The 27282-nt window shown below is 34.3% G+C and overlaps 1 protein-coding gene across 1 annotated transcript in view; it reads left to right on the plus strand.

Annotated features, from left to right (window-relative positions):
• Positions 1-27282, plus strand: part of mmd (disintegrin and metalloproteinase domain-containing protein mind-meld) — a 2100572-nt gene that overhangs the window by 998811 nt on the left and 1074479 nt on the right. Inside the window, exon 14 of the mRNA XM_089595760.1 lies at positions 18313-18474. Within this exon, the coding sequence (XP_089451886.1) occupies positions 18313-18474 (162 nt within the window). The remainder of the gene's footprint in view (positions 1-18312; positions 18475-27282) is intronic.

Below are 27282 nucleotides of genomic sequence, written 5' to 3' on the forward strand. Positions count from 1 at the left end.
TTTTTCAAAGTAGGTTCGTTATTCATTTTTTTTTTTTTTTTTTTCATAAACAAACTTCTCGAGGTTCAGCATGAATTTACCATTGAATTAGGAAACGTAGAAAGCTCTCCAGGAAACTTAAGTACAACAGACTTCTTTCACAAGTTATTACATTGTTAACTATAATACAAACTTTTCTAGCCATTCCTCCAATTTAAAAATGATAAAACTGCAACCCTATTAATTTAATCATTTATACATACATACGACAATCCTAGAAAAATTGGAGTGACCAACAGAAAAACGTAAATGCTGCTCACGGTTTGCTCCCACGATGCTCATTTTTTTGTTTAACGATTAAATTAAAATTTCAACTTAGTCCTCTCATAAATTTTATGACAAATTTAGGGATGGATTATTAAAAGTTTGGTAAATTAATGAGCTTGTTATTCTACTTGCACGTAACAGCTGTGTTTCTGCACCACACCTACAGTTCAAGGTTACTTACCAAGAGGACGCTTACCCTTGCAGGTGCGAATAGTGATAGGTTAGGTTGACTGCACCCCAGCGAATATTTCTTAGGAGTATCAACTTTTAAGCTCCTAACTACACAAAGGCCAAAATTTTATTTCCAATTGACGTAGACTGGCTTATGAATTCAGCATGCTACTGTTATGTCTTAGGCCTCTTCATTTTAACTAACGGCAATGAGCTTCTGCGGTCTATTACAGCTCCTATTAGATAAAAAGATATGGTTGCAGCAATTAAAACCTCGTAACAATAATACCTGACGTCACAACCGCGACAGTAGGGCCTAACCACTACACTTCTTTTAATACTACAAACAAATAGTTGTTAAAAAGTAAGAGAGAGATTGTATAATTATACTTATATACTATACGTCGTTGTTACTGTGACTGTAAGATTTTAGTCTGACATAAGTTATTTTGGGTATCAAATTGTGATTTACTGGCTCTGTATTGGGATTTAAGATTTAATGTGTGTTTAAGTCTGCTCTTGTTTACTGTAATTTGTGAATGGTTGTTAATAATCTTTCATGAATTTTGAACGTAATAGAATTGCTCTTGCCGTACAGACTCCAAGATGTTGCCATGATAAACGTATTTTAAGTCAAGTCAAGTATCTCTCTCCTTCTGGTCTTCCATTTTCCTTGTATAAGACTTGTGTTTCGCGTTATTATAACAACTTACCTTCACGTATTCCTGGATCCATAACATTTTGAGAAAATTTCTTAGTAGAAAAAAATAATTTTGAATGCGTGGCTTATTAGGGGAAAGAAAAAAATTGAAAGACAATGTACATAATATCAAGACTCCTCGTACGAGATCGCTAGAGTTTTAATAAGTCAGTGCAACAGCGTGGCAATGAGTTTTAGGACCAAATTATCTGTTTTATCGATTCATGCATTGCTCACAAAATCACAAGCAATTTTGGACAGCTAGTGGAAGCATGATATGTCCTTAAAATAAGGATAATTCTTCACTGCTGTAGAAACACTATGGACCATAACAGTAGACATCACTTTCCCGTCTATATTTAGTCAAGTAATAACGACATATCGTACGTTTTACTAGAGGAACAACATATGCACAATAGTCTTGAATTACCCAATTTAAAATAAGAATATTTACCATACACAACCCGAAGCGCTTACTGGTTGCTTTGTAAATTATTATAATAAATAAAATAACAAAAGCGCGAGTCCCCACACAACCCAGGGCGCTTACTGGCCGCTTTGTTTATTATTTAAAAAAATAATTAACGCAAGTACCTATCACCACACGACCCAAAACACTTATTGGTTGCTTTGTCAATTATTATAACGAATTAAATAACAGAAGCGCCAATCCCCACACAACCCGGGGCGCTTACTGGCCGCTTTGTTTATTATTGAAAAAAATAATTAACGCAAGTACGAATCACCACACAACCCAGGGCGCTTACTGGCCGCTTCGTTTTTTATTTAAAAAAATATTTAACGCAAGTACCAATCACCACACAACCTGGGGCGCTTACTGGCCGCTTTGTTTTTTAATATAATAAATAAAATGACACAAGCGCCAATCCCCACACAACCCGGGGCGCTTACTGGCCACTTTGTTTATTATTTAAAAAAATAATTAACGCAAGTACCAATCACCACACAACCAGGAGCGCTTACTGGCCGGTTTGTTTATTATTTAAAAAAATAATTAACGCAAGTACCAATCATTACACAACCTGAAGCGCTTACTGGTTGCTTTGTTAATTAATATAATAAATAAAATAACAAAAGCGCGAATCACCACACAACCCGAGGCGCTTACTAGCCGCTTTGTTTATTATTTAAAAAAATAATTAACGCAAGTACCAATCACCACACAACCTGGAGCGCTTACTGGTTGCTTTGTCAATTATTATAACGAATTAAATAACAGAAGCGCTAATCCCCACACAACCCGGGGCGCTTACTGGCCGCTTTGTTTTTTGATATAATATATAAAATAACACAAGCGCCAATCCCCACACTACCCGAGGCACTTACTGGCCGCTTTGTTTTTTAATATAATAAATAAAATAACAGAAGCGCCAATCCCCACACAACCCGGGGCGCTTACTGGCCGCTTCGTTTTTTATTTAAAAAAATAATTAACGCAAGTACCAATCACCACACAACCTAGGGCGCTTACTGGCCGCTTTGTTTTTTAATATAATAAATATAATAACACAAGTGCCAATCCCCACACTACCCGGGGCGCTTACTGGTCTCTTTATTTATTATTTAAAAAAATTATTAACGCAAGTACCAATCCCCACACAACCCGGGGCGCTTACTGGCCGCTTCGTTTTTTATTTAAAAAAATAATTAACGCAAGTACCTATCACCACACAACCCGGAGCACTTACTGGTTGCTTTGTCAATTATTATAACGAATTAAATAACAGAAGCGCCAATCCCCACACAATAGGGGGCGCTTACTGGCCGCTTTGTTTTTTAATATAATGAATAAAATAACAGAAGTGCCAATCCCCACACAACCTGGGGCACTTACTGGCTGCTTTGTTTATTATAAAAAAAAATAATTAACGCAAGTACCAATCCCCACACAACCCGGGGCGCTTACTGGCCGCTTCGTTTTTTATTTAAAAAAATAATTAACGCAAGTACCAATCACCACACAACCTGAAGTGCTTACTGGCCGCTTTGTTTTTTAATATAATAAATAAAATGACACAAGCGCCAATTCCCACACAACCCGGGGCGCTTACTGGCCGCTTTGTTTTTTAATATAATAAATAAAATAACAGAAGCGCCAATTTCCACACAACCCGGGGGCGCTTACTGGTCTCTTTATTTATTTAGAATAAAATAAATAACACAAGCGCCAATCTCCACTTAACCCAGGGCGCTTACTGCTCTTTTTATTTATTTAGAATAAATTCAATAACACAAGCGCTAATCTTCACCGCATCCGGGGCGCTAACTGGCTGGCTTGTTTATTATATAAAAAATAATAACCGCAAGTACCAATTCCCGCACAACCCAGGGCGTTTACTGGTTGCTTTGTTGATTAATATAATAAATAAAATAACACAAGCGCCAAGCCCCACACAATTCGGGGCGCTTACTGGTTGCATTATTTGTTTAAAGAAAGCATCAAATAATAAGAAAAGTCAAGCGCAACTAGAAAATGCTCTTTATAGTTTGGTGATGGGCATTCGTGTTATTACTTCATAAATTTTATTTATTTTTAAAATCATCATCTAACGCTCTGCAATGTTATTCCTTTATTTTATTTATTCAATTAATAAACAAAGCGGCCAGTAAGCGCCATGGGTTGTGTGGGGATTGGCGCTTCCGTTATTTTATTTATTATATTAAAAAACAAAGCAGCCAGTAAGCGCCCCGAGTTGTGTGGGGATTGGCGCTTCTGTTATTTTGTTAATTATATTAAAAAACAAAGCGGTTAGTAAGCGCCCCGGGTTGTGTGGGGATTGGCGCTTGTGTTATTTTATTTATTATATTAAAAAACAGAGCGGTCAGTAAGCGCCCCAAGTTAAGTGGGATTTGGTGCTTCTGTTATTTTATTTATTATATCAATTAACAAAGCAACCAGTGAGCGCCCTGGGTTGTGCGGGGATTGGTACTCGCGTTAATTATTTTTTATATAATAAGCAAGCCGGCCAGTAAGCGCCCCGGTTTGAGTGGGGATTGGCGCTTGTATTTTTTAATTTATTCTTAAAAAATAAAGAGAGCAGTAAGCGACCCGGGTTGTGTCGGGATTGGCACTTGTGTTATTTTATTCATTATATTAATTAACAAAGCAACCAGTAAGCGCTCCGAGTTGTGTGGTGATTGGTCCTTGCGTTAATTATTTTTTTAAGTAATAAACAAAGCGGCCAGTAAGCGCTCCGGGTTGTGTGGAGATTGGCGCTTCTGTTATTTTATTTATCATATTAAAAAACAAAGTGGCCAGTAATCGCCCCGGGTTGTGTGGGGATTGGCGCTTGTGTTATTTCATCTATTATATTAAAAAACAAAGCGGTTAGTAAGCGCCCCGGGTATTGTGGGGATTGGCGCTTGTGTTATTTTATTTATTATATAAAAAAACAAAGCGGCCAGTAAGCGCCCCGGGTTGTGTGGGGATTGGCGCTTCTGTTATTTTATTTATGATATTAATTAACAAAGCGGCTAGTAAGCGCCCCGGGTTGTGTGGGAATTGGCGCTTCTGTTATTTTATTTATTATAATAATTGACAAAGCAACCAGTAAGCGCTCCGGGTTGTGTGGTGATTGGTACTTGAGTTAATTATTTTTTTAAATAATAAACAACGCGGCCAGTAAGCGCCCCGGGTTGTGTGGGGATTAGCGCTTTTGTTATTTAATTTATTATATTAATTAACAAAGCAACCAGAAAGCGCTCCGGGTTGTGTAGTGATTGGTACTTGCGTTATTTATTTTTTTAAATAATAAACAAAGAGGGCAGTAAGCTCTTCTGGTTGTGTGATGATTGGTGCTTGCGTTAATAATTTTTTTTAATAATAAACAAAGTGGTTAGTAAGCGTCCTGGGTTGTGTGGGGATTGGCGCTTGTGTTATTTTTCTTATTATATTAAAAAACAAAGCGGTCAGTAAGTGCCCCGGGTTGTGTGGAGATTGGCGCTTGCGTTATTGTTTATTGTATTTTATTTATTATTCAAACTTGTGATACTGCTATTAGGCGCGTTGGGTTATTGGGTTAAACAGCTAAGGATTAATTTATTAAGTTATGGTGTGTGAAATGTTGTCGAGTTATCTGGGTTTTTGCGTCTTTCTCCATATAGCTAATTTGAATTTCCCGCAAGTTCGGCAGTCACTTTTGAGAGCGCTGTGCGTGCGTCTGCCTACTCACGGACAGTCAGTCTGCTGTGAGCTCTCACTTAGCATGCTACGCATTCTCTCTCGCACAAGAACCAGCGCTGTGCGCCATCTCATGCAACATGGCGTCTTTCTTGCTTAGTTGCACCTTTACGTGCTCACTCCCTATTTAATGTACATAATTTTTTTTGCCTTAAGCACTCGCCATCTCTGTTAATAAACTTTTACACAATTTATAATTATATTATAACGTGTTTATTAAAGGTCACAGCTTATAAAGTAACGTGAGAGCTTATTTTTAGAGCTTTATCATACTTTCTTAGATCCGTCAAGACTCCGTTATTACCATCCTCACAGTCATAGCCACCCAGCTGCATAACTCATACAGTCCACTCGCGGATTTGACAGGCCTAAGTTTTTAAATTATCATCATTCATTAATGTAAGAATGGTCGTGGAGTAACTTGGTCGAGAAACGTATAAACTAGAGCTTAGAGTATTCTCTGGGGTGTGCTAGTATTAAACTATAAGCAAGTTGTAAACTAGTCCCAAAGTGTGTATGGACGTATATGAGATAAAAAAAGTCATGCATACATATATTATAGTGTTTATATACATATACGAGTAGAGCGTGCGGTGGTTCGGTAGGCTGGTACGTGGGACAGCATGTGGGAAACTGCGGGTTTGATTCCCGGCCAGAGCGACCCTCCCGATTAAGTTCACCCGAGGGTTATTAATTCTTTTCCAATACTTGCCTTGAATGGCAACACCGCCAGTTCTTATCAATAATTAATGATGACCTCTTTATTGCCGGTCAGTACTGCTGGGATGCACCTCTCTGAGCATGTTGTAAACAATCTGTGCTTCGTGCATAGGTTATGCTCCTTTTAAACATTTAAATGTTAATACAATGATATCATTATAGCAGAAGCTAAATGAAGGTAAATGTCATAAGACGATGAGACTAAGCATAAATATGATTAAAGGTTAAAGAAGTAGCTTTTCAGGGTGCCTGGACAAACTTCAAATGACTTTTATACTTAAATATTAAAGAAGCTAACAATTTTAAAATTAGAATCAGCCAGTAATTCAATAATATTGTAAGTATGGACTGACTTCTTTACGATGTTTCATCCATCGTTTTTTGCATGATTATTTATAAGATAAGCAAAACAAAATACTCGTTGAATTAGTAAATACAAGATGAAAGGCATTTAGTTACTGGAGTTTACTTTTCAATTTAATTCTGAATCATAAGAAGTGCATAAATTGTTCAATGAGTGCGTTGATTTTTTTAAATTTTATTGATGCAGGTGGCGTCAGAAGAATGCGACGCAGCAGTCACTTTTTGTTGTATAAAAAACAACTATTAAATAGTTAGAAAATGGGCTCTCTGGACAGAGTAAGAATCGACTTGTTTAATAGGGTGAAACTGCACCTCATGAATTTGAAGACGTTAACCTGTTTGCGTGAGATCTTAATGTACAAAGGTAGTCTTCATTGAGAGTTGAACTCCCAAAATCTAGTATGTGTTAAAATGTCACTTGCACTTCAATTAATAAACAGTTTATAGGATTATAGTACTGCATCAAATAAAATAATTTTCTAAAATTGTTGACAAAAACATCTTCAGACCATTTGGAGATGCTCAAATTTTTGCTGAAGTTAATCTCAAAGAGAATATAGAATAATCTCAGCGTGTGTTATGCATGAGGCATACTTTGTTATGACAAATACTTGTTACATGATCAACCACTGGGTTCTTACTATCAATCAATTCTCCTTAGTATTATTATGTCGGGACTTGGCATAGGTGGTGGCAGAGTCTTGGTAAAGTCTAAGATCTGCTAAACTCAGACTTGTCTCCACTTTTCCGTTGGACATATTCATCGTCTCCTACGACCACACAACTACGCCGAGCGAGTTGCTGCTGGTGCTTCCATCGACTTTGCCGCTGTCATAGAGTACATGGCGGCCGAGGTTCTTGAGTTGGTTGGTAACGCAGCTCGTGAAAACAGGAAAACCAGAATCATTCTCCGTCATCTCCAACCGGTCATCAGCTACAACGCGGGCCTGAACAAGTTTCTTTCTAGAGTCACCATCGTCCAGGGTGGTGTCCTAACCACCACTATAATATCCAGGCTGTTGTTTTGCTTAAGAGAACCGAAAAGATCTTATAAATTTGTAAGAGTCAAACAATTACTGAAAACTATAACTGCGTAACCGTTGAAAATATAATATTTGATTATTTGTTGAATTCCTTCTTCAAGTTTCAGCTGAATTGCACCCTGATAAGATTTTATACTTAAGTTTATCGTACCTAACATATTTGTAAAATAATCTGGTAAGAAGTGTAACTATTAAAATGATTGAAAAAACTCAGTGTATACAGAAAAGTCCGTTGGAACGAGGTCAAATTTTATTTCGGGAGTTGAGTAGAAATTCTCTGACTAGATATTTATAAAGAACAGTTTACAGAGTAAGCTTATGTTGATGACAGTCAATGTATATTTATTTCTTAATTCTTATAACATATTAATAATTTTTTTTCAGCGGGAACTGGACAACAATTTCAACATTTTTAGTTTTTTCAAAACTGTTTCAAGATAAAAGTACACAACATCAGTATGCAGCATGCCAAATTGTGATAAAATTTATTGTGTTATGATTAAATTTTTTATTTTCATTGTTTCTTTCTAGTCATATGTATTTCTTATATATATCAGACCGATAAGTATACTAGTGTTTTGTAGTTAATTCATAAATATTTTCTGTACGTATTTTTAGACATAACAGTTTTATAAAGTTGAGATGTATATTTTTTCTCAGTTCTTCTCGTAATATTGGTTTTAAAGACATGTTCAATCTATAACGAGAAATGATTTAATAGAAGAATGCTTATAGTGTATTGGTAATTTCTTATTTTTAACATGGAAAATGCACGGTACACACAAAATTGAGTATTGTAAGTTTTAATAAAATTCAATATAATCTAGTTTGCAACAAATATTAATCTTAATAGTCTTAATAGTTGATGTGTCCTCCTAGTGCTTGTATTATACATTGTAGGCGTCTAGGCATTAAATCACTTAGTTATTTAAAATATTCTGGTTGCCCTTGCAATTTGACCCGAAATTCCATAACTGTTTGATGCAGTTCATTTGCATTTCAAGCTCTGCAAGGTATTCATTCTTACACCATTTGGGACGAGACGTTCTCAATCGTATTTAGATCTGCTGATTTGGCTGGCCATTGCAATCTTTGCAACTCTTGATGGTCCTGGTACCATTGTTGCACCACTCTTGCAGTACTGTGTCTCTCTACTGATCTTCTGTTCTATGTTCTGTTCTATGTTACATGTGCTCTTGCAAATACGAGTCTGGTGGCTTTGTGATTATCGGTCAATTTAATTTTGCTCAATGCTTTGCGATACTTCAAACCTTTCCTTGTTTTAATATTTCCATTCAAATATTTTTATGTAATATTTAAATTTGGAGCGTTTGGTATTCAAAACAGATTAAAATCGGTCTCTTTTAAATGCTTCTTCACAGTGGGCAACATCATCGTCACTGAGTTCATTTGGTCATCTGTTTTCTACGATAAAAATAAATAAAATCGAAGTCTACGAACAACATTTTTAATAAGGTACTGTGATCCTATATAATGTTTATTTATTAAAGTAAAAGTGCCATTAAAATACATAATAGATTCTAAGAGTTTAACCCTCAATACAGACTACCTTTGTATATTAAAATGTTACACCGATAGGTTTACGTCTTTAGTTTCATAAGGTGCAGTTTCAACCCATTGGGTGGGTAAATGAGTCTATTTTCACTCTGTTCAATGAACATATTCTCTAACTACTTGATTGTTGTTTTTAATACAACAAATAGTGACTGCTGCGTCACATTCTTCTGACGCCACCTCCATCAATAAAATTTGAAAAAATCAACGCACTCATTGAACAATTCATGCACTTCTCATAATTCAGTAATATGTTGAAAAGTAAACTCCAGTAACTAAATACCTTTCATCTTTTATTTACTAATTCAACGAGTATTTTGTTTTGCCCATCTTATGAATAATCATGCAAAAAGAGATGGATAAAACATCGTGAAAAAGTCAGTGAATACTAACAATATTATTAAATTACTGGCTGATTCTAATTTAAACATTGTTAGCTTCTTTAACATTTAAGTATAAAAGTCATTTGAAGTTTGTCCAGGCACCCTGGAAAGCTACTTCTTCAACCTTCAGACATATTTATGCTTAGTCTCATCGTCTCATGATATTTACCTTTTTTTAGCTTCTGCTATAACGATATCATTGTATTAACATTTAAATGTTTAAAAGAAGCATAACCTATACACCAAGCACAGATTGTTTACAACATGCTAAGAGAGGTGCATCCCAGCAGTACTGACCAGCAATAAAGAGATCATCTTTAATTATTAATAAGAACTGGCGGTGTTGCCATTTAAGGCAAGTATTAGAAGAGAATAAATATCTTTTCGGTGTACTTAATCTTGAGGGTCGCACTGGCCGGAAATCGAACCCGCAGTTTCCTGCGTGCCGTCTTACTTACCAGCCAACCGAACCACCGCACGCTCTACTTGTATATGTGTATTAACACTATAATATATATGCATGACTTTTTTCATCTCATATACGTTCATACACACTTTGAGACTAGTTTACAACTTGCTTATAGTTCAATACTAGCACACCCCAGAGAATTATCTAAACTCTAGTTTATACGTTTCTTGACCAAGTTACTCCACGACCATTTAACATTAATGAATGATGATGATTTAAAAACTTTGGCCTGTCAAATCTGTGAGTGGACTGTATGAGTTATGAAGCTGGATGGCTATGACAGGGAGGATGGTAATAACGGAGTCTTGAAGGGGCCGAGAAAATATGATAAAGCTCTTAAAATTAGCTCCTACGTAACTTTATAAGCTGTGACCTTTGGTAAACACATTATAATATAATTATCAATTGTATTAATGTTCACTAACAGAGATGGCGAGTGCCTAAGGCAACAAAATTATGTAAATTAAATAGGGAGTGAGCACGTAAAGGTGCAACTAAGCAAGAAAGACGCCATGTTGCATGAGATGGCGTACAGTGCTGGTGCTTGTGCGAGAGAATGCGTAGCATGCTGAGTGAGAGCTCACAGCAGACTGAATGTCTGTGAGAAGGCAGCCGCACGAATAAGAACATTGTTAGCTTCTACAATAGTTAAGTATAAAAGTCATTTGAAGTTAGTCCAGGCACCCTGGAAAGCTTCATCTTCCACCTTTAGACAGATTTACACTCAGTCTCATCGTCTCATGACATTTACCTTTATCTAGCTTCTGATATAATGATATCATTGTATAAACACATATATGTTCAAAAGGAGCATAACCTATGCACGAAGCACAGATTGTTTACTACGTGCTCAGAGAGGTGCATCTCAGCAGTACCGACCGGCAATAAAGAGGTAATCATTAATTACTAATAAAAACAGGCTGTGTTGCCATTTACGGCAAGTATTGAGAAAGAATTATTATCCCTCGAGTGTACCACTGTAAATTTTCACATGTGCTATTTTACTACGCAATGCTTCTCGTGAAGGGGTGGGCGACCTTCTCGCAGCAAAAATTGCCTCCCACACAGATCCTTTGCTTCCGAGGTGGTCTATGTATTATTACCACTGTACCAACAAACTACAAAGTGTATGTATAAGGTATACATATATAAACTAATAAGTTAATATATAACCATTACTTGTAATATGTAAGAAATGTTATGTAAAGATGTGATTTACTGTACCAAGGCTATATGTACTTGATTAAAATCAAGCCTAAAAATGAATACACTACGTAAGTAAGTATTTATTTAAAAAAAAAAAAAAAAAAAAAAAAAAAAAAAAAAAAAAAAAAAAAAAAAAAAAAAAAAAAAAAAAAAAAAAAAAAAAAAACATATACGAGTGATTTAGAAGTAAGTGCTTAATGTCGTGTCTAGAGCCTAAGCTGCTACAAAAAACTAAAATAAAATTGCGTAAAGTTATAAAAAAGTGTTAAAATGTTTAAAGAAAAACTTTCAATGAGATAATTTACAAAATATATTTGAAACGTCACTTTCATACCCTGTGTTAATATAAACTCTTAATTAAAAAAACCTTGTCCACCGTATTCTCGCACAGACATAGGCCACTAGAAATGTTGTATAGTTTGTTTTTTATACACAAACATTAGTTTCTTAATCTAAGAAGAGTTTTTGTCAATTACTAAATATCCTACAATTTAAACTTAAATTCTTTATGCTTTGACAAGCATTCGGCTGCATTTCGTAACAGCTTTCACTGGTTACTTTTCTAGTCTTTATGAGCCAAAGCTATCGTGAAACTTTAAACTTTCTAATCAATACATATTTTAATTTTCAGTTTTTGTGCTTACAAAAATCTTGGTAACGTTCGTCGTCCCGAGACCTGACACTCTTTTACTTTAACATATAAGTTGCATTTTGTTCTTGCAATATTTATTTGGATTAAAAGTTGTAGAAATTTTTTTACAAAATACAAACACTTGTTAAATCTCTATGAAATCTAATTTTTAACGTTCTTTATCGCTCCTCTTGAAACAGCTCGTACTTTTCAATAGAGGCACAAACTGAAACGACTATTTTTTCAACTAATAAGTGGTAGTCCAAGCTTTTCTTTTAATTAAGTAAGAACACTCTAACTACACAAACAGCTTAGCTACACGTATCACAAGCAGATGTATTTTTTGCGACAGTGGACTCAAATAAATTATACAAAGTACCATACATTTTTTTACCTAAAAAATTGTAGCAAATAGCTTTGGACAATCGTTGTTAATGTTGTTTGATGTATGACAACTATGAAAAATAATTTTTTCAATTAACTTTTTTCGTTAAGAGTCTTCAAGGCATTTTGAGCCACTTTCGCAAAATTACCAATCTGCTTCATAAAATTTTTTTGAACTAGTGGGTTTTATAACTTTCCCTAAATTAACTACGCAATTATATTAGTTATATTACGAAGGAAGTAATGAGAACTTGGTTGGTACCTTTACAATACAGCAGCTGGTATTATGTGAAGAACTTTTAAACGGATCATTTGTTTTATTCACTCAGTTATTAGTTTTTATTAGAGTATACAATAAAATGAATAAAAGAGTCTCAAACAATGTTATAGTTATTGGAGATTATTCCAATTATCTCCTTTAAACCTGGAACAAATCCTCTTATCATAAATATGGCTTAAAGTCTAAAAATCATTACGAACTATAACTTATCACCAAACTCTTAAGTATAGCATCTTACAACAATTTATCCGTGGTATAAGAGATTTTATTGTACATATAGGAACTGGCTCGGTTCATAACAGGTAGTAAGAATTTTACAATGCAATATAAACAACATCCAAAAAATTATTAATTAATTTAAGTTTTCAGAAATATATATACTTAATTTAATACCAGGATCATTTTTTCAAATATTTTGTAACTTTGCATCACTTGGTTCTTTTTTAAATAGCAGTAATAGACCAGTTCTTGTTACTTAAAGTTTTGTATAACTTTAGTTACAGAATTACTTTGTCGTGTCCCGTTGAGGATAGTCATAAAAGATCGAGCCTTAACATTTATTATATTATTTTTTTTTTAAAACAGCTCAGTAAATTGTTACATCCATATTCAACGGTATACTGCCACAGTAGTTTCTAAAAGTTGTACAAGCAGTTCAATTTGTGTTAAGTAACAATTTTTTTCAATGAAGCCAATCTAGAGCCTAATCAAGATATATTCATTTTGTTTGTAAGCACTATTTACTGGTCATTAGTACAAGTTACTACTGTATCGTCGGCAAATGAGAATACAGAGCCCTTCGGCATATATGTTAGAATGTTTATATGTGAAATAAATCATAATGGGCCTGGGATAGTACTTTCAGTAACTCCAGTTAAATATATACAGATTTGACTAATCACATGACTAATTCTAACTTTCTGAACTCTGTTGCTTAGGTAGCTTTTAATAACGCAGAATAAATTACCTAAAATACTGGAGTAATGTATCTTTTTCTATAGAATAAAATGGTTGACTGTATTAAAAGCTTTACTATGTCCATAACACTAATTACTATCAGCTTACTTTAGTCTAACTTTTCATATAATATTTTAGTCACATTACCAAGTGTGTCCCTTGTACCTTTATTCTTGGTGAATCCAAATTGGTTGTCTGATTTTATGTCATTTTTTATTTAAGAAGGTAAAAATCATATTGTGTAAGATTATTTTGAATTATTTGACTGTAGTTAATGTAATACTCATTAGTCACTAGTTCGAATTTTTTTTTTTTACCAGCCATATATATAAAAAAATTAAGTAAAAACTATTTACTAAATAGTTCCATTTTCATTCATCTAAATTGAGTCAAAAAAATTTTGTTTACTAGCAGTGTGTCTTTGATTTGGAGTTTAAAAATTCTCGTGAATCTTGTAAAAAAGTTTTTATTTACTATGGAGCTATTTTACGTGAAGTTATGAAATATAAACAAAGTGCGGTAACTATTGAGTGACAGTAGATGTTACACTTAGTTAAAGCTTCACTATTTATTTATAAAAAGTATCTTCTTTCGCTAAAGAATATTACTTTCTACAGGACTAAAAATTTCTTGATATGAAAATTAATTTATAAAGCAAATATAAAAGTATGTAAAAATGTTGTGTGTACATGCAGTCTTTCTCTTAATTTTTATTTTACTACTGTTACATTATAAATATAATTGTTATAACTATGATTATTATTATTTTATGAGCACTATTATAATGATGACTATAATTATTTATTAATATACATAATACTTTTTGTTAGTATTATAATCGTTATTATTATTATTAAAATTATTGTTCTTATTTTTTTTTATAGTTTTCATTAATCTTATTATGACTACTACTTTAATTTTATTTTCAAATAAAACGTCTAATGACAGTTGGTAAATAATTAAAAACAACGTCCAATGGTGGTACTGTCAAATTTTGAATTTATTAAAAAACAAAACGACGTTTCGGCCGTTTGGACAACGTCCCGGCCCTCATCAGGTACAAAAATCTATGAGTAATAAAATTCTTTGCAATACAAATTTAAGTAAAATATAATAAACGCAAATTAAGTTACATGTATAACATACCTCTGACTCTTACGAAAGGGATGTAAAATCGTAATGTAGTCAGAGTTTCAAGCTAAGTTGCTTTTATACCCTGCACATACACAAATGACATAGTACACGCACGTAATACAATTGAATAAGAATCGCAAGCAGTTCCTTGAGACGCACATAAACAGTTCATGTTTTCTTAATACTACGAATGAAAGGGGTCCTCGAATCATGTATATAAAGTTAGTCACCTTTCTTAATTGACATAACGAGAGACCTATAACAATCTTTCAATTTTTCTGTATCTTGTTGTCTGTTAATATTATTATTAAAGTAATGTATATTTAGCATTTCGGAAAAAAGGCACTTTTTGTAATTTTGTTCTATGTCTAAAATTTTAATATTATCAAAATTAAAATTATGTGTGAATTCAATGCTGTGTTGTGATAGTACCGATGTATTCTTTTTTTTCTCGATGTCTCTTTTGTGTTCTGTCATTCTTAACTTTACAGCTCTCGATCTTTGAAAAGATGTAACTGAGCCACTCGATAAAAAAAATGTTGTTTACCACATACCATGTGCGAATTGCAACCGCTGTTATGTTGGTCAAACATCGAGAGCTGTAAAGTTAAGTATGACAGAACACAAAAGAGACATCGAGAAAAAAAAGAATACATCGGTACTATCACAACACAGCATTGAATTCACACATAATTTTAATTTTGATAATATTAAAATTTTAGACATAGAACAAAATTACAAAAAGTGCCTTTTTTCCGAAATGCTAAATATACATTACTTTAATAATAATATTAACAGACAACAAGATACAGAAAAATTGAAAGATTGTTATAGGTCTCTCGTTATGTCAATTAAGAAAGGTGACTAACTTTATATACATGATTCGAGGACCCCTTTCATTCATAGTATTAAGAAAACATGAACTGTTTATGTGCGTCTCAAGGAACTGCTTGCGATTCTTATTCGATTGTATTACGTGCGTGTACTATGTCATTTGTGTATGTGCAGGGTATAAAAGCAACTTAGCTTGAAACTCTGACTACATTACGATTTTAAATCCCTTTCGTAAGAGTCAGAGGTATGTTATACATGTAACTTAATTTGCGTTTATTATATTTTACTTAAATTTGTATTGCAAAGAATTTTATTACTCATAGATTTTTGTACCTGATGAGGGCCGGGACGTTGTCCAAACGGCCGAAACGTCGTTTTGTTTTTTAATAAATTCAAAATTTGACAGTACCACCATTGGACGTTGTTTTTAATTAATTTAATTTTATTTATTCAGTTAATTATTAAGTTTATTATTAAGTTGATTTAGAATGCTTCATGGCAGGATTAAAGAGGGTACAAAACTTTTTTCTGGGTGAGACTCACAGTTTGCCTAAAGATGTCTTTTCTCACTCTCAAATTTCTAGCAATGCACACTTATTACCAACGTAACAAGTTGAGCCTATCTCCTGGGATACCCAGCTTGAAACTCCCTTTCACACTAAATGTTCAATTCATGGTCACAGAGTGCTGACCGTTGGTGTGGGTTTTCATGTAAGTGTAGTAACTATTATAATATGGCCTTTTTTCGTGAAATTGTCTTCTGTTTAATGGATAAATTAATTCTTATTGCTTTCCTTAGTTAATAACTAAGGTATGTTAGTGTAATTTGATTCTGCAATACTTTTTTTGTTTCTTTCATCATGGGATTTTCTTCTACGTTGTCGTATAGGCATCTTACTTCTGGCCTCTAAAGTGCTTTTCTGCTTAGTTAGTAACCACTGCAACTCTCTCCGAGTTGTTCTTCTTGTGTTCCAGAAATTATAATGTGGTTACAAAACACAAGTCGAGCGCATAGCTTCTGGTTCTCCTTGTCATAATTTTGAGCTATACGTCTACATCAAAGACACCTAAAAGAAATCTGAGAAGTTTAACACATTTTCTATTTTGCAGCTAGTGAAACCCATTAGTAAGTGCCTTATTACTTCATTTTACTGGTCATCGATTTCTGAAACGTTTACCAAATCTGTTTTTGGACCTTCGATGCTCGCTCTTAGCAGGGTCACTGTCTTTCTCTGTAAGAAATATCTGCAAATCTTTTTTAGCACGAGTTTGACGGCTTTTTTGCGTAGTGAATTGATGTAGGCTCTATGTTGATAGTTTTACCCTTCTTTAAGCTGTCGTTGTATACTAACCATAGCCACATGACATGCTACGATAGGCTGCTGGGAGGGGCTTCTTTATCCTTTATTCCTTGATTCTTATAAATAATATTACCTTTCTTGGTTGTAATAAATTTTTGACTGTTGTTTCAGTCTCGTTTGGCTTAAAATATATTTTTATCTTTGTTAGAACGACGGCAAAGCTCTGCCTCTTTACAACTTTAACAATAATTTTTTTTTTTTTGGCATTATCCTATTTGCCAGTCTCACTTCTGTCTACCGTTATCTAAGAAAAAAGTTTCTAACTCTCTCTAGGCTTTTTTTTTTTTTTAAAGTGTAATAAGGGTTTTTCAAAGATCAAGAACTTTTTCTCCACTTTTGTGCCAGTACGCTTTTTACAAACCTGGATTTAATTGAAAGTGTGATTATCTTCATTTTTTTTTTTATCAATATGGGTTTTTTTTTATTTTAATCAGCTTGTTTTAAATTTTTTTTCTACTTTATAGCTGTCTTCGAATTCACATAATGGGTAGAAAATCATTTTAATACCTTTTACCATTGGCACTGCTGTTTTTGTGTACATTTGTCATTGTTGCTTTAACCGAGCATCTCTTTTACAAAACATTTTTACTGATCTATCTTTTTCATATTTTATCTATGTACGTATTTTATGGTTACGAGTGAGGGAAAGCACTGTCTTTTTTTAATGAAACAAAAGTTTGGAACGGGTACAAACCAGGGCAGCGGCTTTTCTGTGGTCAAGATGGTTGCCTCTCATTTCAGCTAACCAATAATTTATTACTTTATCTTCATATTACAGCAAGATACTGCTATGGCTTTGTAAGAATATAAGTTGTGTAAAAGATTAGGATTTAATGTGTTGTTTATGAAAGTTCACGATGAGTACTCTAAAAGAGGGCTTTTAGAGATATAAACTCTTAGTCGATCCTTGAGTCTCGCATTCCTTACTATAGTCTTACCGTAAAATGTCCATAGAGGTAGTAAGCTCGTATTATTAAGCCCATTACATTTTTTCTTATACTTTCTTATGATACGTAAAGTCTTATTAAATATGAATGCTTAGCATTTTACAGGCATCATTGTATATCTTGACCGATGTTTTTTCCAAATCCCTGTAGTTTGAAGAAACATTGCACGCAGTCAACCCCAGAGGACAGATTGTGGGTGATCCTATGTAAGTGTAGTTTAAGTGTAAAATGTTTCTGAAGGCAATTTTGTTACTGTTGCTAACTAATACATGTAATAGTTAGGTGTACTTCTGCATTTGACAGTCCTCTCACGTGGCCAAGGCTGTAAGCACCACAATCCTTATTAATGTCTGGAATACCAGAAAGGGTGCATACCGTCAAAAAAAATGTGTATCAATATTTGAAATACAAATTTCAGTATGATGTTAATTATTGCTATTATTTTTATTATTATTACTTTTTTCATTATTATTATTATTATTATTATTAATATTATTATAATTACTATCGTTTTACACATTATTGTTACCATCAGTATAATTATTTCTTTTCATTGTAATTGTTAGCATTAATATGCATGTCACTAAAATTATATTTTCTGAAATAAACTGTTACCATTTAAACACACTATATACTTTCAGCTTGAGGTAAGAAGATTATGTGGTAACAGAATCATTGATGAAGGTGAACAATGCGACTGTGGTTCAATAGAAGAGTGTAAAAGTCTAGATCCGTGCTGTGATGCTATAACTTGCAAGCTTACTAGAGAAGCTGAATGTGCATCTGGACCATGTTGTAAGAATTGCAAGGTACTTACTTAATTTTTAATGCTGCAAAGTTAAGTTAATAGCACTTTTTGTATTGATTAAATCTAAGTATTAAATTAACGCCAGGTAAGTATGGACACAAGGAAAATTTTCTTAATAATACATGAGTAGTTGTTGAATAATAGATCTAATTATTTTCATGTAAATGTAGGTGTAAGAACAACAATTTTTCTCGTACAGAAAACGTTACTCGAGGATTATCTTCATCTTTCTTTCTTTAAGAACTAATAAAATACTTTCCCATTATATACTTATCTTCAGAACTGCTTATCAGAGAAGTCATGCTTGTTAAAAAGTTGCTACTTAATTATTATTATTTATCTCAAAATCTTTTGAACATTGATTATTTAACTTTCCAATGGAAATCTGATGTCACGTCATTGGAGAACTTTTACTGAACCCTTATTCAAAGTTTGCTTTACCTTTAACCTAGTTACTCTTTTACTCTTTCATATTGACTTATACATCTAATAAGTATTTTCATAAATTTTTCTTCAAATTAACTATACTGGTGACAAATAAAAGGTGTACATACACTTTCGTGAATCCGATTTAAAATTTTGGCATGATGATATTATTACTACTATCATCATAGTTACAATTAAATTTATTATTTCTTTTTTTAATTTTATTATGATAATAAGTATTATTATTTGTATTCTTCTTATTTTTTCTTTATCCAAAATCTTTTAAACTGGTGATACAAACAACACAAGCAGGTGCAAACCCTTTACCTGCGTGGGACTCGCAATTTTTCTGAAGATAATATTTCTTACAAAGATGTTTATAAGAATTTAGATTAAATATCCACCAAATTTTTATTTTTAGTTATTTTATAGGAAATGTCGGGAAAAATTAGACTTATTGCGATGTATCAAAAATCATGATACAGTCTCTTAGACGCGCAGCTCGAGACTTGCTTTTACACTAAACAAGCAAACTAAGTCTATGGAGTGTTTACCGTTAACGTAGACTTTAATCTAGATTTCTTTACGGTTGAAATGTTACCTTCTCTTCATTTCGTCTGGTGATCTTCTATTTATAGGGTGTCTTTGTTGTGATTCATTCCTTTTGCTGTAGACTTGAGTAGATCAACACAGATTGGTTCTGAATTAAATGTTTAACTTTTGTTCTTCTAAACTATATCTGTGCCTTATTCGCACCTTCCTTTTTTTTTTAAGGCTTTTCTAAGTCATTAATTGATAATTCTACCTGTCTGTGCTTGCCTCCTTCTTGCAATCTTTCTTGAGCTATTACATCAAAAGCATAGCCTGATTTGTCACACTTATCATAAGGCCTCTTTTTTTTAAATCTTTTTTTTTTACAATTACAGTAGCATCATTAAAAGCATAGCTTAAACAATAACTCTTTTTTGTTACAGTTTCAAGCTATCTACCTACATTTCAGGTACCAGTAGCATGTAAGAACTGCGACCCTCTTTTTGTCACATTTTAGTGATCCTAATTCTGATTAAAATTTGACAAGGGCTTGTTTATCCTTTTCTTTTATCATCTTACAAAAAATGTTTCTCTCCAAAGACCAATTGGCAAAATTACCAATGCAAAGCTCTGCCCTTCAAAATTTTAACAGTAGTTTTCCCCTTCTTACTGGCGTTTTTTTATTTGACACTCTTACTGCCGTCTATTTTTAGAAATGAGCTCCTAGTTCTCTCTAGCCTTTTCTACTTTTTTAAAAGTGGATAAAAAGTCCGTTTCAGAGCTGAAGAGCTTCTGCTCCGTTCACCTGCCAGCCCAGCGTGATTTTTACAAACCTGCATTTAATCAAGCGTGTCATGATCTTAATTTTTTTATGAGTACTTTTTTCGTACAAATATTACTACTATTTTTGTATTCTTGTTACTTTTGTTATGTATTTAACCACTAGTTTTAGTTATGCAAGAAAAAGATTATCCTCTTAGTAGTCAGCTCCAATCTTGCTTCAGCAGCTTATTTAAATCTACCTCGAAATTATTGCTAAAGAAGCTAAGAGTGCTTATAATCCTACTGTACTTTCAGTGCCTAACGAAGTATTATTACCATTGCTGGACAATAATGTTAAGTCCCTTTGTAAGTGTTTTTGTTTTAGTTTGTCCTATATAGCCATCTCAATAAAAAACTATCAGAGGTAGGCAAAGCGTGGGAATTTGACTATGTTATCAAGCATGTGATCTTTATTTTTTTCCTAGATCAGTATGTCTCTGTTGTAAGATTATTATTGGATATTTCTGGAATGTCTTTTATCCTTCCTTTTTTTTGCTTGCTTGCTGTCCTTAAACTTATGTAGTAGGTTTCTAAGCTTTAACGACTTCTTTTGTCGGCATCGCTATTTTTGTGTAGGTTGTCATTGCTGCTTCCACTGCATCTTTAATTATCAGTTCAAAACTTAAGAAATAATTTTTTTCAAATCTGCTGTACTGTTTTTTAAAATTATTTTCTGCTAGTAAATTTATAGTGCAGCTTACTGTTATTGCTAAGGAAACTGACAGTACTAATGATCCATTTTTAGTGCTTAGCAGTCTGTCACGTCCGCAACTTGACCATGAAAAAATTACTATAGAATTTAGCACTCAAGAACTTATAGTTAAGTGTAGTTTAAAAATCTTACTAAGGAATTTTGGTTTTACTTTTTAAACAACAGTATTGCTTCCTACGAAACTGTTAAGTTAATAAGTACTTAAGGCTTACTCTAAAGCTAAGAAAGGCCACTAATCATCTTTAAAAGGTTTTCTGTTATATCCTTGTATATAGTTATATCTTAGTATAAATTTCGAAATCATTTGCTACTATTTTGGGTATATGTAATTCGAAACTATATTTTTTTTATCTTTGTTGACGATTTGCTACAATGTCTCACACAGGCATGTAGTTTTTCAGCAAATTGATATTACACTCATTAGCTGTTTTTTACATCAAATTTTGAAATGAATTTATTACTAATCCAGATGAGGTTACAAAGTATACATGATAAGACTTTTAAAAAAATAAAAGTAACCTACCAATTAACTTTTTGGATTAGTTATCATACCCATTTATAGCTTCCAGGATAATTAGCCAATGTCTATAGAACATAGTTATTTATTCACTTAAACTAAAAAAGGGAGGTATTAGTGTGGTTGTTTTTTAGTTATTATCTTTTTTACGAAACTATGCTATTATTTTCAATAGTTTTTTTTGTTCATACAATAGTAATCAAACCAATAGAATATGTTCTAAAATTTTAGAGATTCTTTATCCAATCCTATATGTTTTTGCAACATTTTAGGTTGATTAGAAAAATTTTTTTTCATGGTTAAATATTTTAAAGAGGGTTTTTTTATTTTTAAATTTAAATCACATAAGGAATTTAAAGACAACTAATGGCAAAAGTAATACTCATTTGATTCTGATTCTTCTATGACAACGCATAAAGAGACAAGTACACGTTAATTGCATTGTTCTGGTCATCTATGATCCTTAATACGCCAAGGAATCTTACACAAATTTTTGTATAATTAAAAATTACCGTTTGCACTGATCAAATTACGTATAGTATTAATTTAAATATAATTTCCGCTTCCATAATACAATTATGGCAACCAACACATGATTTGTTCATAAGTTTTCTCAACTAAACAAATATTATCTTACAGAAATCTAAAATATATTGTGTTCATGCAAACTTATAATTAAAACTCATAAGCATTTGCTGACTTTAACTGTTAGCTATAACCTTGCATTGGAATTAAGGGAAGGACCGTATCTGCATCTATGGAGATCTTAATAGTTTTGTTACATATTTCAGGATATCCGTTCTTGTAGGACAAAAAATATATCCAGTGCTAAAGCTTTAAGGAATATATAGAACGTCAATGTTATTTAAAGTTTATCGTATTTTTCTGACATTTCCAGTTCATGTTTCACACCTTTTTGTCAACAACTTACGATGGAAAAATTACTTAACAATCTTTCGTTAACTTTAAAATCTGTTAAATTCTATACAGTACTATATAAAATATTTAATTAGTTATAAGAGACGGAATTTTATTCATATCTTACAGTAGCCACAACTATTTATAATAACAAATTTGAAATGTATAGGCAAAGCTTCAATAGCTGCAAGGCCGCACGTCTATTCGCCTTTGGGGCCTATAGAAAATTAAAAACTGTCGCTGCCTTGCCGTGCAACATGCTCTGTTATCTCTCCTACTCTTTCTACCACTGGCGATATTTTGGCAAGCCAAGAGACCATGCACTCGATACCAAACGATTACCATACGCACGTATACACTTTCTCTCTTTCCGCAACACAACACGGACGCAAGTTAATCGGGAAAAAGTACACATACACACACATCCCAGGAGAAGACATTATTTCAAGCAACCGATGGAAAATCAGTCAAAATCTCACTTACTTGATTTGCCACAAAAATCGGCCAATGTGAAGGATATCCCCTGAGCCAATCCAAAACCACTCGAGAATCTGGCCAAAAACGCATTTTTAAAGGCTGACCCTCTAAATACTGAATAACGAACCCAACTAACCAAACGAGAAGAACGGCTCCACAAATCTCAAGTCAAGGGAGGGATTGTATCTTGACTGGATCTACCCTAGACTTTGCCATAATCAAAATTAATTGACCGTTAGAATTTACAGAATATATTACAGCACAATATCCTCTTTGAAACGCATCGCAAAAGCCATGGAGACTCCAGTCATCAGACACCGAAACTCCCAGCGAACAAGTAATCCTAATCATGCTTAACAAAGTTAGCGAAGAACGAAAACTTGACCAGCGAGACCTAACCTCACCAGTAAGCTTCTCATCCCAATCCAGCTTTTTTAACCATAAGTCCTGCATGAGAATCTTTAGAACGATGATCACAGGAGCTAGAAATCCAAGAGAGTTATATTATTGGGCCATTTCAGACAAAACGTCTCTCTTAGTCACCTGTATCGATGATTTGGGAAGCTCTACCACAAAGAGAAGTATATTGGCGTAAGGATTTCCATTTAATTCCATTGTTGAGACTTTTTTCTCTCGTTCAACCAGAATCTCAGCCTCTTGAACCCCTTCCAAACCATCAAGTAACTCCTTTACATTAGAGGCCCACCTGCCCAACTCCATTTCGGCACCCGCTAATAACTCAATTAATTCGTCACGACGACTCACAGCCTGTTTTAAGGCATCAGTGCCAGAGAATATGTAGTCAACATAAATCTGCGAGCGAAGTATAGCTGCTGCCTGAAGGTGAGAAGACTCACCTTCCTTGGCTAATTAAAGCAAGGTGCGAGTTGCCAAGAATGGTGCTAGAGCAGTGCCGTGCGTGACTGTTAGCAACTGCAAGTCTCGAACCGGTTGCGAAAGGCCTGATCCTTAGAGGATGTGCTGCCACTTACGATCTTTAGAATGCGCGAGAATCTGATGGAACATCTTAATGATATCGGTTACGAATACATATTAATAAAAAACGTAAACGAAGTATCAAAGCAGAAATACTGATCTGCAACTTTGGTCCCGAGTAAAAAAAATCAACAGGTAAACGATCATTAGCATACTTCTGAGAAGCGTTAAAAACAACTCTGATCTTATGAGTAGGATCATCTCGAAAAAGTGCATAATGAGGCAAGTACCACTGAGCTAGTCCAATCTCTGGTGAAGGCATCGTCATTAAGTGACCCAATTCCTTGTACTCAATCATGAATTTGGCATAGGCAGCCTCAAGTTCCTTAGACTTTGACCTATGCTTCTCTGAACGCATCAAACATGTGAAAGCAATTTCCTTAAAATTACATAACGTATCATGGAAACGAGCAAGAAGACGAACAACAAAACCACCCAAACCATCACGAGCAGTAATCCTCTTAAAAAAGTTTTCGCAATATTTATCCTTCGTCAACAAAATTGGCATGCAAGGAACCTCCTCAATCTCCCGAAATTTCGTAATCAAGAATTCCAATCCATCAACGACTCGAACGTGACAAACCTGATCAGACGATGATTGCTCAGTGAGACCTGGAACTAATCAAGTCAGAACCCACCCAAACCCAGTGAGTTGAGCTACAGAAGAATCAGAAGGCCCGCGTCGGAGCCCTTCTTAAAGGATGTCAGCACGCACATCATCACCCAGAATCGCGTTGATACGATCAGGCAACGAATATCTTCTACCCGCCAAATGCAGACCACTAAAATATTAAATATTCGGTATCTCCACCATTTTCGAAGGAAGAAAGCGAGTTAACTCACTCAATACAACAAACCGACATTCAATTAAAAAACTGGGGCCAAATCCTGAGGTCAATACAGCAGTTACTTCTCTTGAAGCCTGTGCGCAAATCGCTGAGCCTACTTCAGAGATCGATATCAAAACCCTACGACAAGGGAGCAACAAACATAAAGCAATGTGATCAGAAAAAATGACCACTCAGCAGCAGGATCAATAAGCGCTAGAATTATTCGCACCTCACCATGCTGATTACGAAGAGTTACACTGGCAGTGGCTGACAACACTCGACTACTTCACTTAAAACAATCGCTGCCTGGCCACGCAACACTATGCTCTTCTATCTCTTCTACTCTTTCTACCACAGACGATATTTCAGCTAGCCAAGAGTCCACGCACTTGATACCAAACGACAGCCATACGCACGTATGCACTCCATCTCTCCCCGCAACACAACACGGACGCAAACTAATCGGGAAAAATTACACATACACACTCATCCCAACAATTGTTGTTGGAATAATATAAACACTTACAAGATTATGTTTTTTCTTACCTCCGATCTGACTTATATACATAAGTATAAAAAAGTGTTACCAATAATAAATTTTATATTGCTTTATAACATTTATGAATAATTATATCTTCGACGTACCAACATAATTACTAGGAGTAAGAAAAATAGGTAAAAAAAAGCTATTTAGTTGTCCATGGTCGTAGTTGCGTGGAGCTGCTTGATTACGTGCAGGAATTAGGAAAGCACCAATTGTCGTTGAGATTTCTGGCTTTACTTTTTTTTGACTAAAAACACTATTTAGTGTTTGTGATACTTAAGAATTTGTTTATCAGTTGTAATGTTTTAAGCGTCTGGTTTTCCACAGAAATTTTTAATGAGAGAAAAAAAGGTATACTAGGTGCAGTGCATGCTGGCGTGCCTTCTTTTTAATAGTTTCTCCTTGGAGGCAAGAAATATGTGCCAAATGATTTTTCTTTTAATGCTGTTAGTGCAGATTGATAAAAGTAGTAGAGAGCAAGGACACTGCAGAGGAGTAGGTGTGTCAAACGATTCATAATTTTAGTAATATTTGGCTGCTGATGTTACATTTTCCAGCTAAAACTTTAATTAGCAATGTTACTGATAATCTAGAAGCACTATGCTTTAGTACAGAAATTTTTTTCATCCAAAACAGAAACCGATGTCTTATTACATACAAATTATAGCCCTACTTCTGTGGTAATTTAGCAAGCTCGCTCTTTTGGTTATGGTATGTCCATAATTTACTGGTTATTATTATGATGTAAGATAATTTTAGAAGCCCTCACTTGCTTTCCTTAATTTTGTATTTTCTTACTTAAAGTAAGTCATTTCCATTGGGTAACGCTAAAATTAACTAGTTGTATGCAATCCTGCTGTTACGTCGAATACGGCGTAATAGTAGATTTTGTATTTAGGCCTAAGCTTTCGCTCAATAGCCTGGGGACACGACAGCAAGGGTTGAGGACGAGGCACTAGGGTAGGAACAGGGTAGATGATTAAAGAAGGGTTAGCTAGCTACTTGGCCATCGGTATTCGTACCTACGGCACGTAACTTAGCGTTGCTTAATTTTTTTAAATGGAGGCTAGTTGTTTGGCCATCGGCATTTGCACCAACCGGCACACAACTTAGCGTTGCTTAATTTTTAAATGGAGGCTAGTTGTTTGGCCATCGGCATTTGCACCAACCGGCACACAACTTAGCGTTGCTTGATTTTTAAATGGAGGCTAGTTGTTTGACCATCGACATTTGCACCAACCGGCTCACAACTTAGCGTTGCTTGATTTTTAAATTAATTTTTTTGAATTAAAAATTTTTTCTTTCACCACCTGCTTGGCCATTAATATTCGGATTTAATGGCACGCAAAAGTGGGTTTCACGAAGAAAAAAAGACTATTAGGGGATATATAAAAATTAAGTTAAAAAAGTATTGTTACTTACTTTTATTAAAAAGAAAAAAAGGGGGAATATAAGTGGCTCTCGAGGCAAGATCCAAGTGGCTGGATATAATTTAAATCAAAATTGTGGACTGGATTTTCCAGGTCACGAATAGACTTCGGCCGGATGCTCCAGGTTGTGTATTCCAGTCTGGCTACTACTCTCGGTGGTTTACCAAGCTGGCCTGACCATTGAATGCATCGACCGGGTTCTCCAGGTCGTATGCCTTTAGTCTGGCTACTGCTCTAGGTATACACCCAAGCTGGCCTGACTTATCACTGCCACTACGGCCAGAGACGACGAGACGCACATAGGTTCTTTGAATAAGTCTGCATCATCTCATGTCAGGGAGAGGGAAAGATTTCCTATATGCTTTCCGTCTTCCTTTACATATGTTGTTTTGGTTTTGGGGTGACGCTTACTTGCTAAAGAATATAGTATAGCAACGATACTGGTCCCAGTACTTGCTTATCGGGATTAGGTCGTATTATAATTCGCGTTATTTTTCGGCTTGGCGTCTCTGGGTATGTAAGTGTTAGAGAAAGAAGGTGGTAGAAGTATAGCAGGCTGTTGTCAAGTCGCGTTGCATGAACGCTGGCCGATGTGTAGATCAACAT

The sequence above is a fragment of the Copidosoma floridanum genome, unplaced genomic scaffold (assembly GCF_036245765.1).
Source record: "Copidosoma floridanum isolate Cflo_tuat_1 unplaced genomic scaffold, Cflo_Japanese_pri ptg000027l, whole genome shotgun sequence".
Lineage (NCBI taxonomy): Eukaryota > Metazoa > Arthropoda > Insecta > Hymenoptera > Encyrtidae > Copidosoma > Copidosoma floridanum.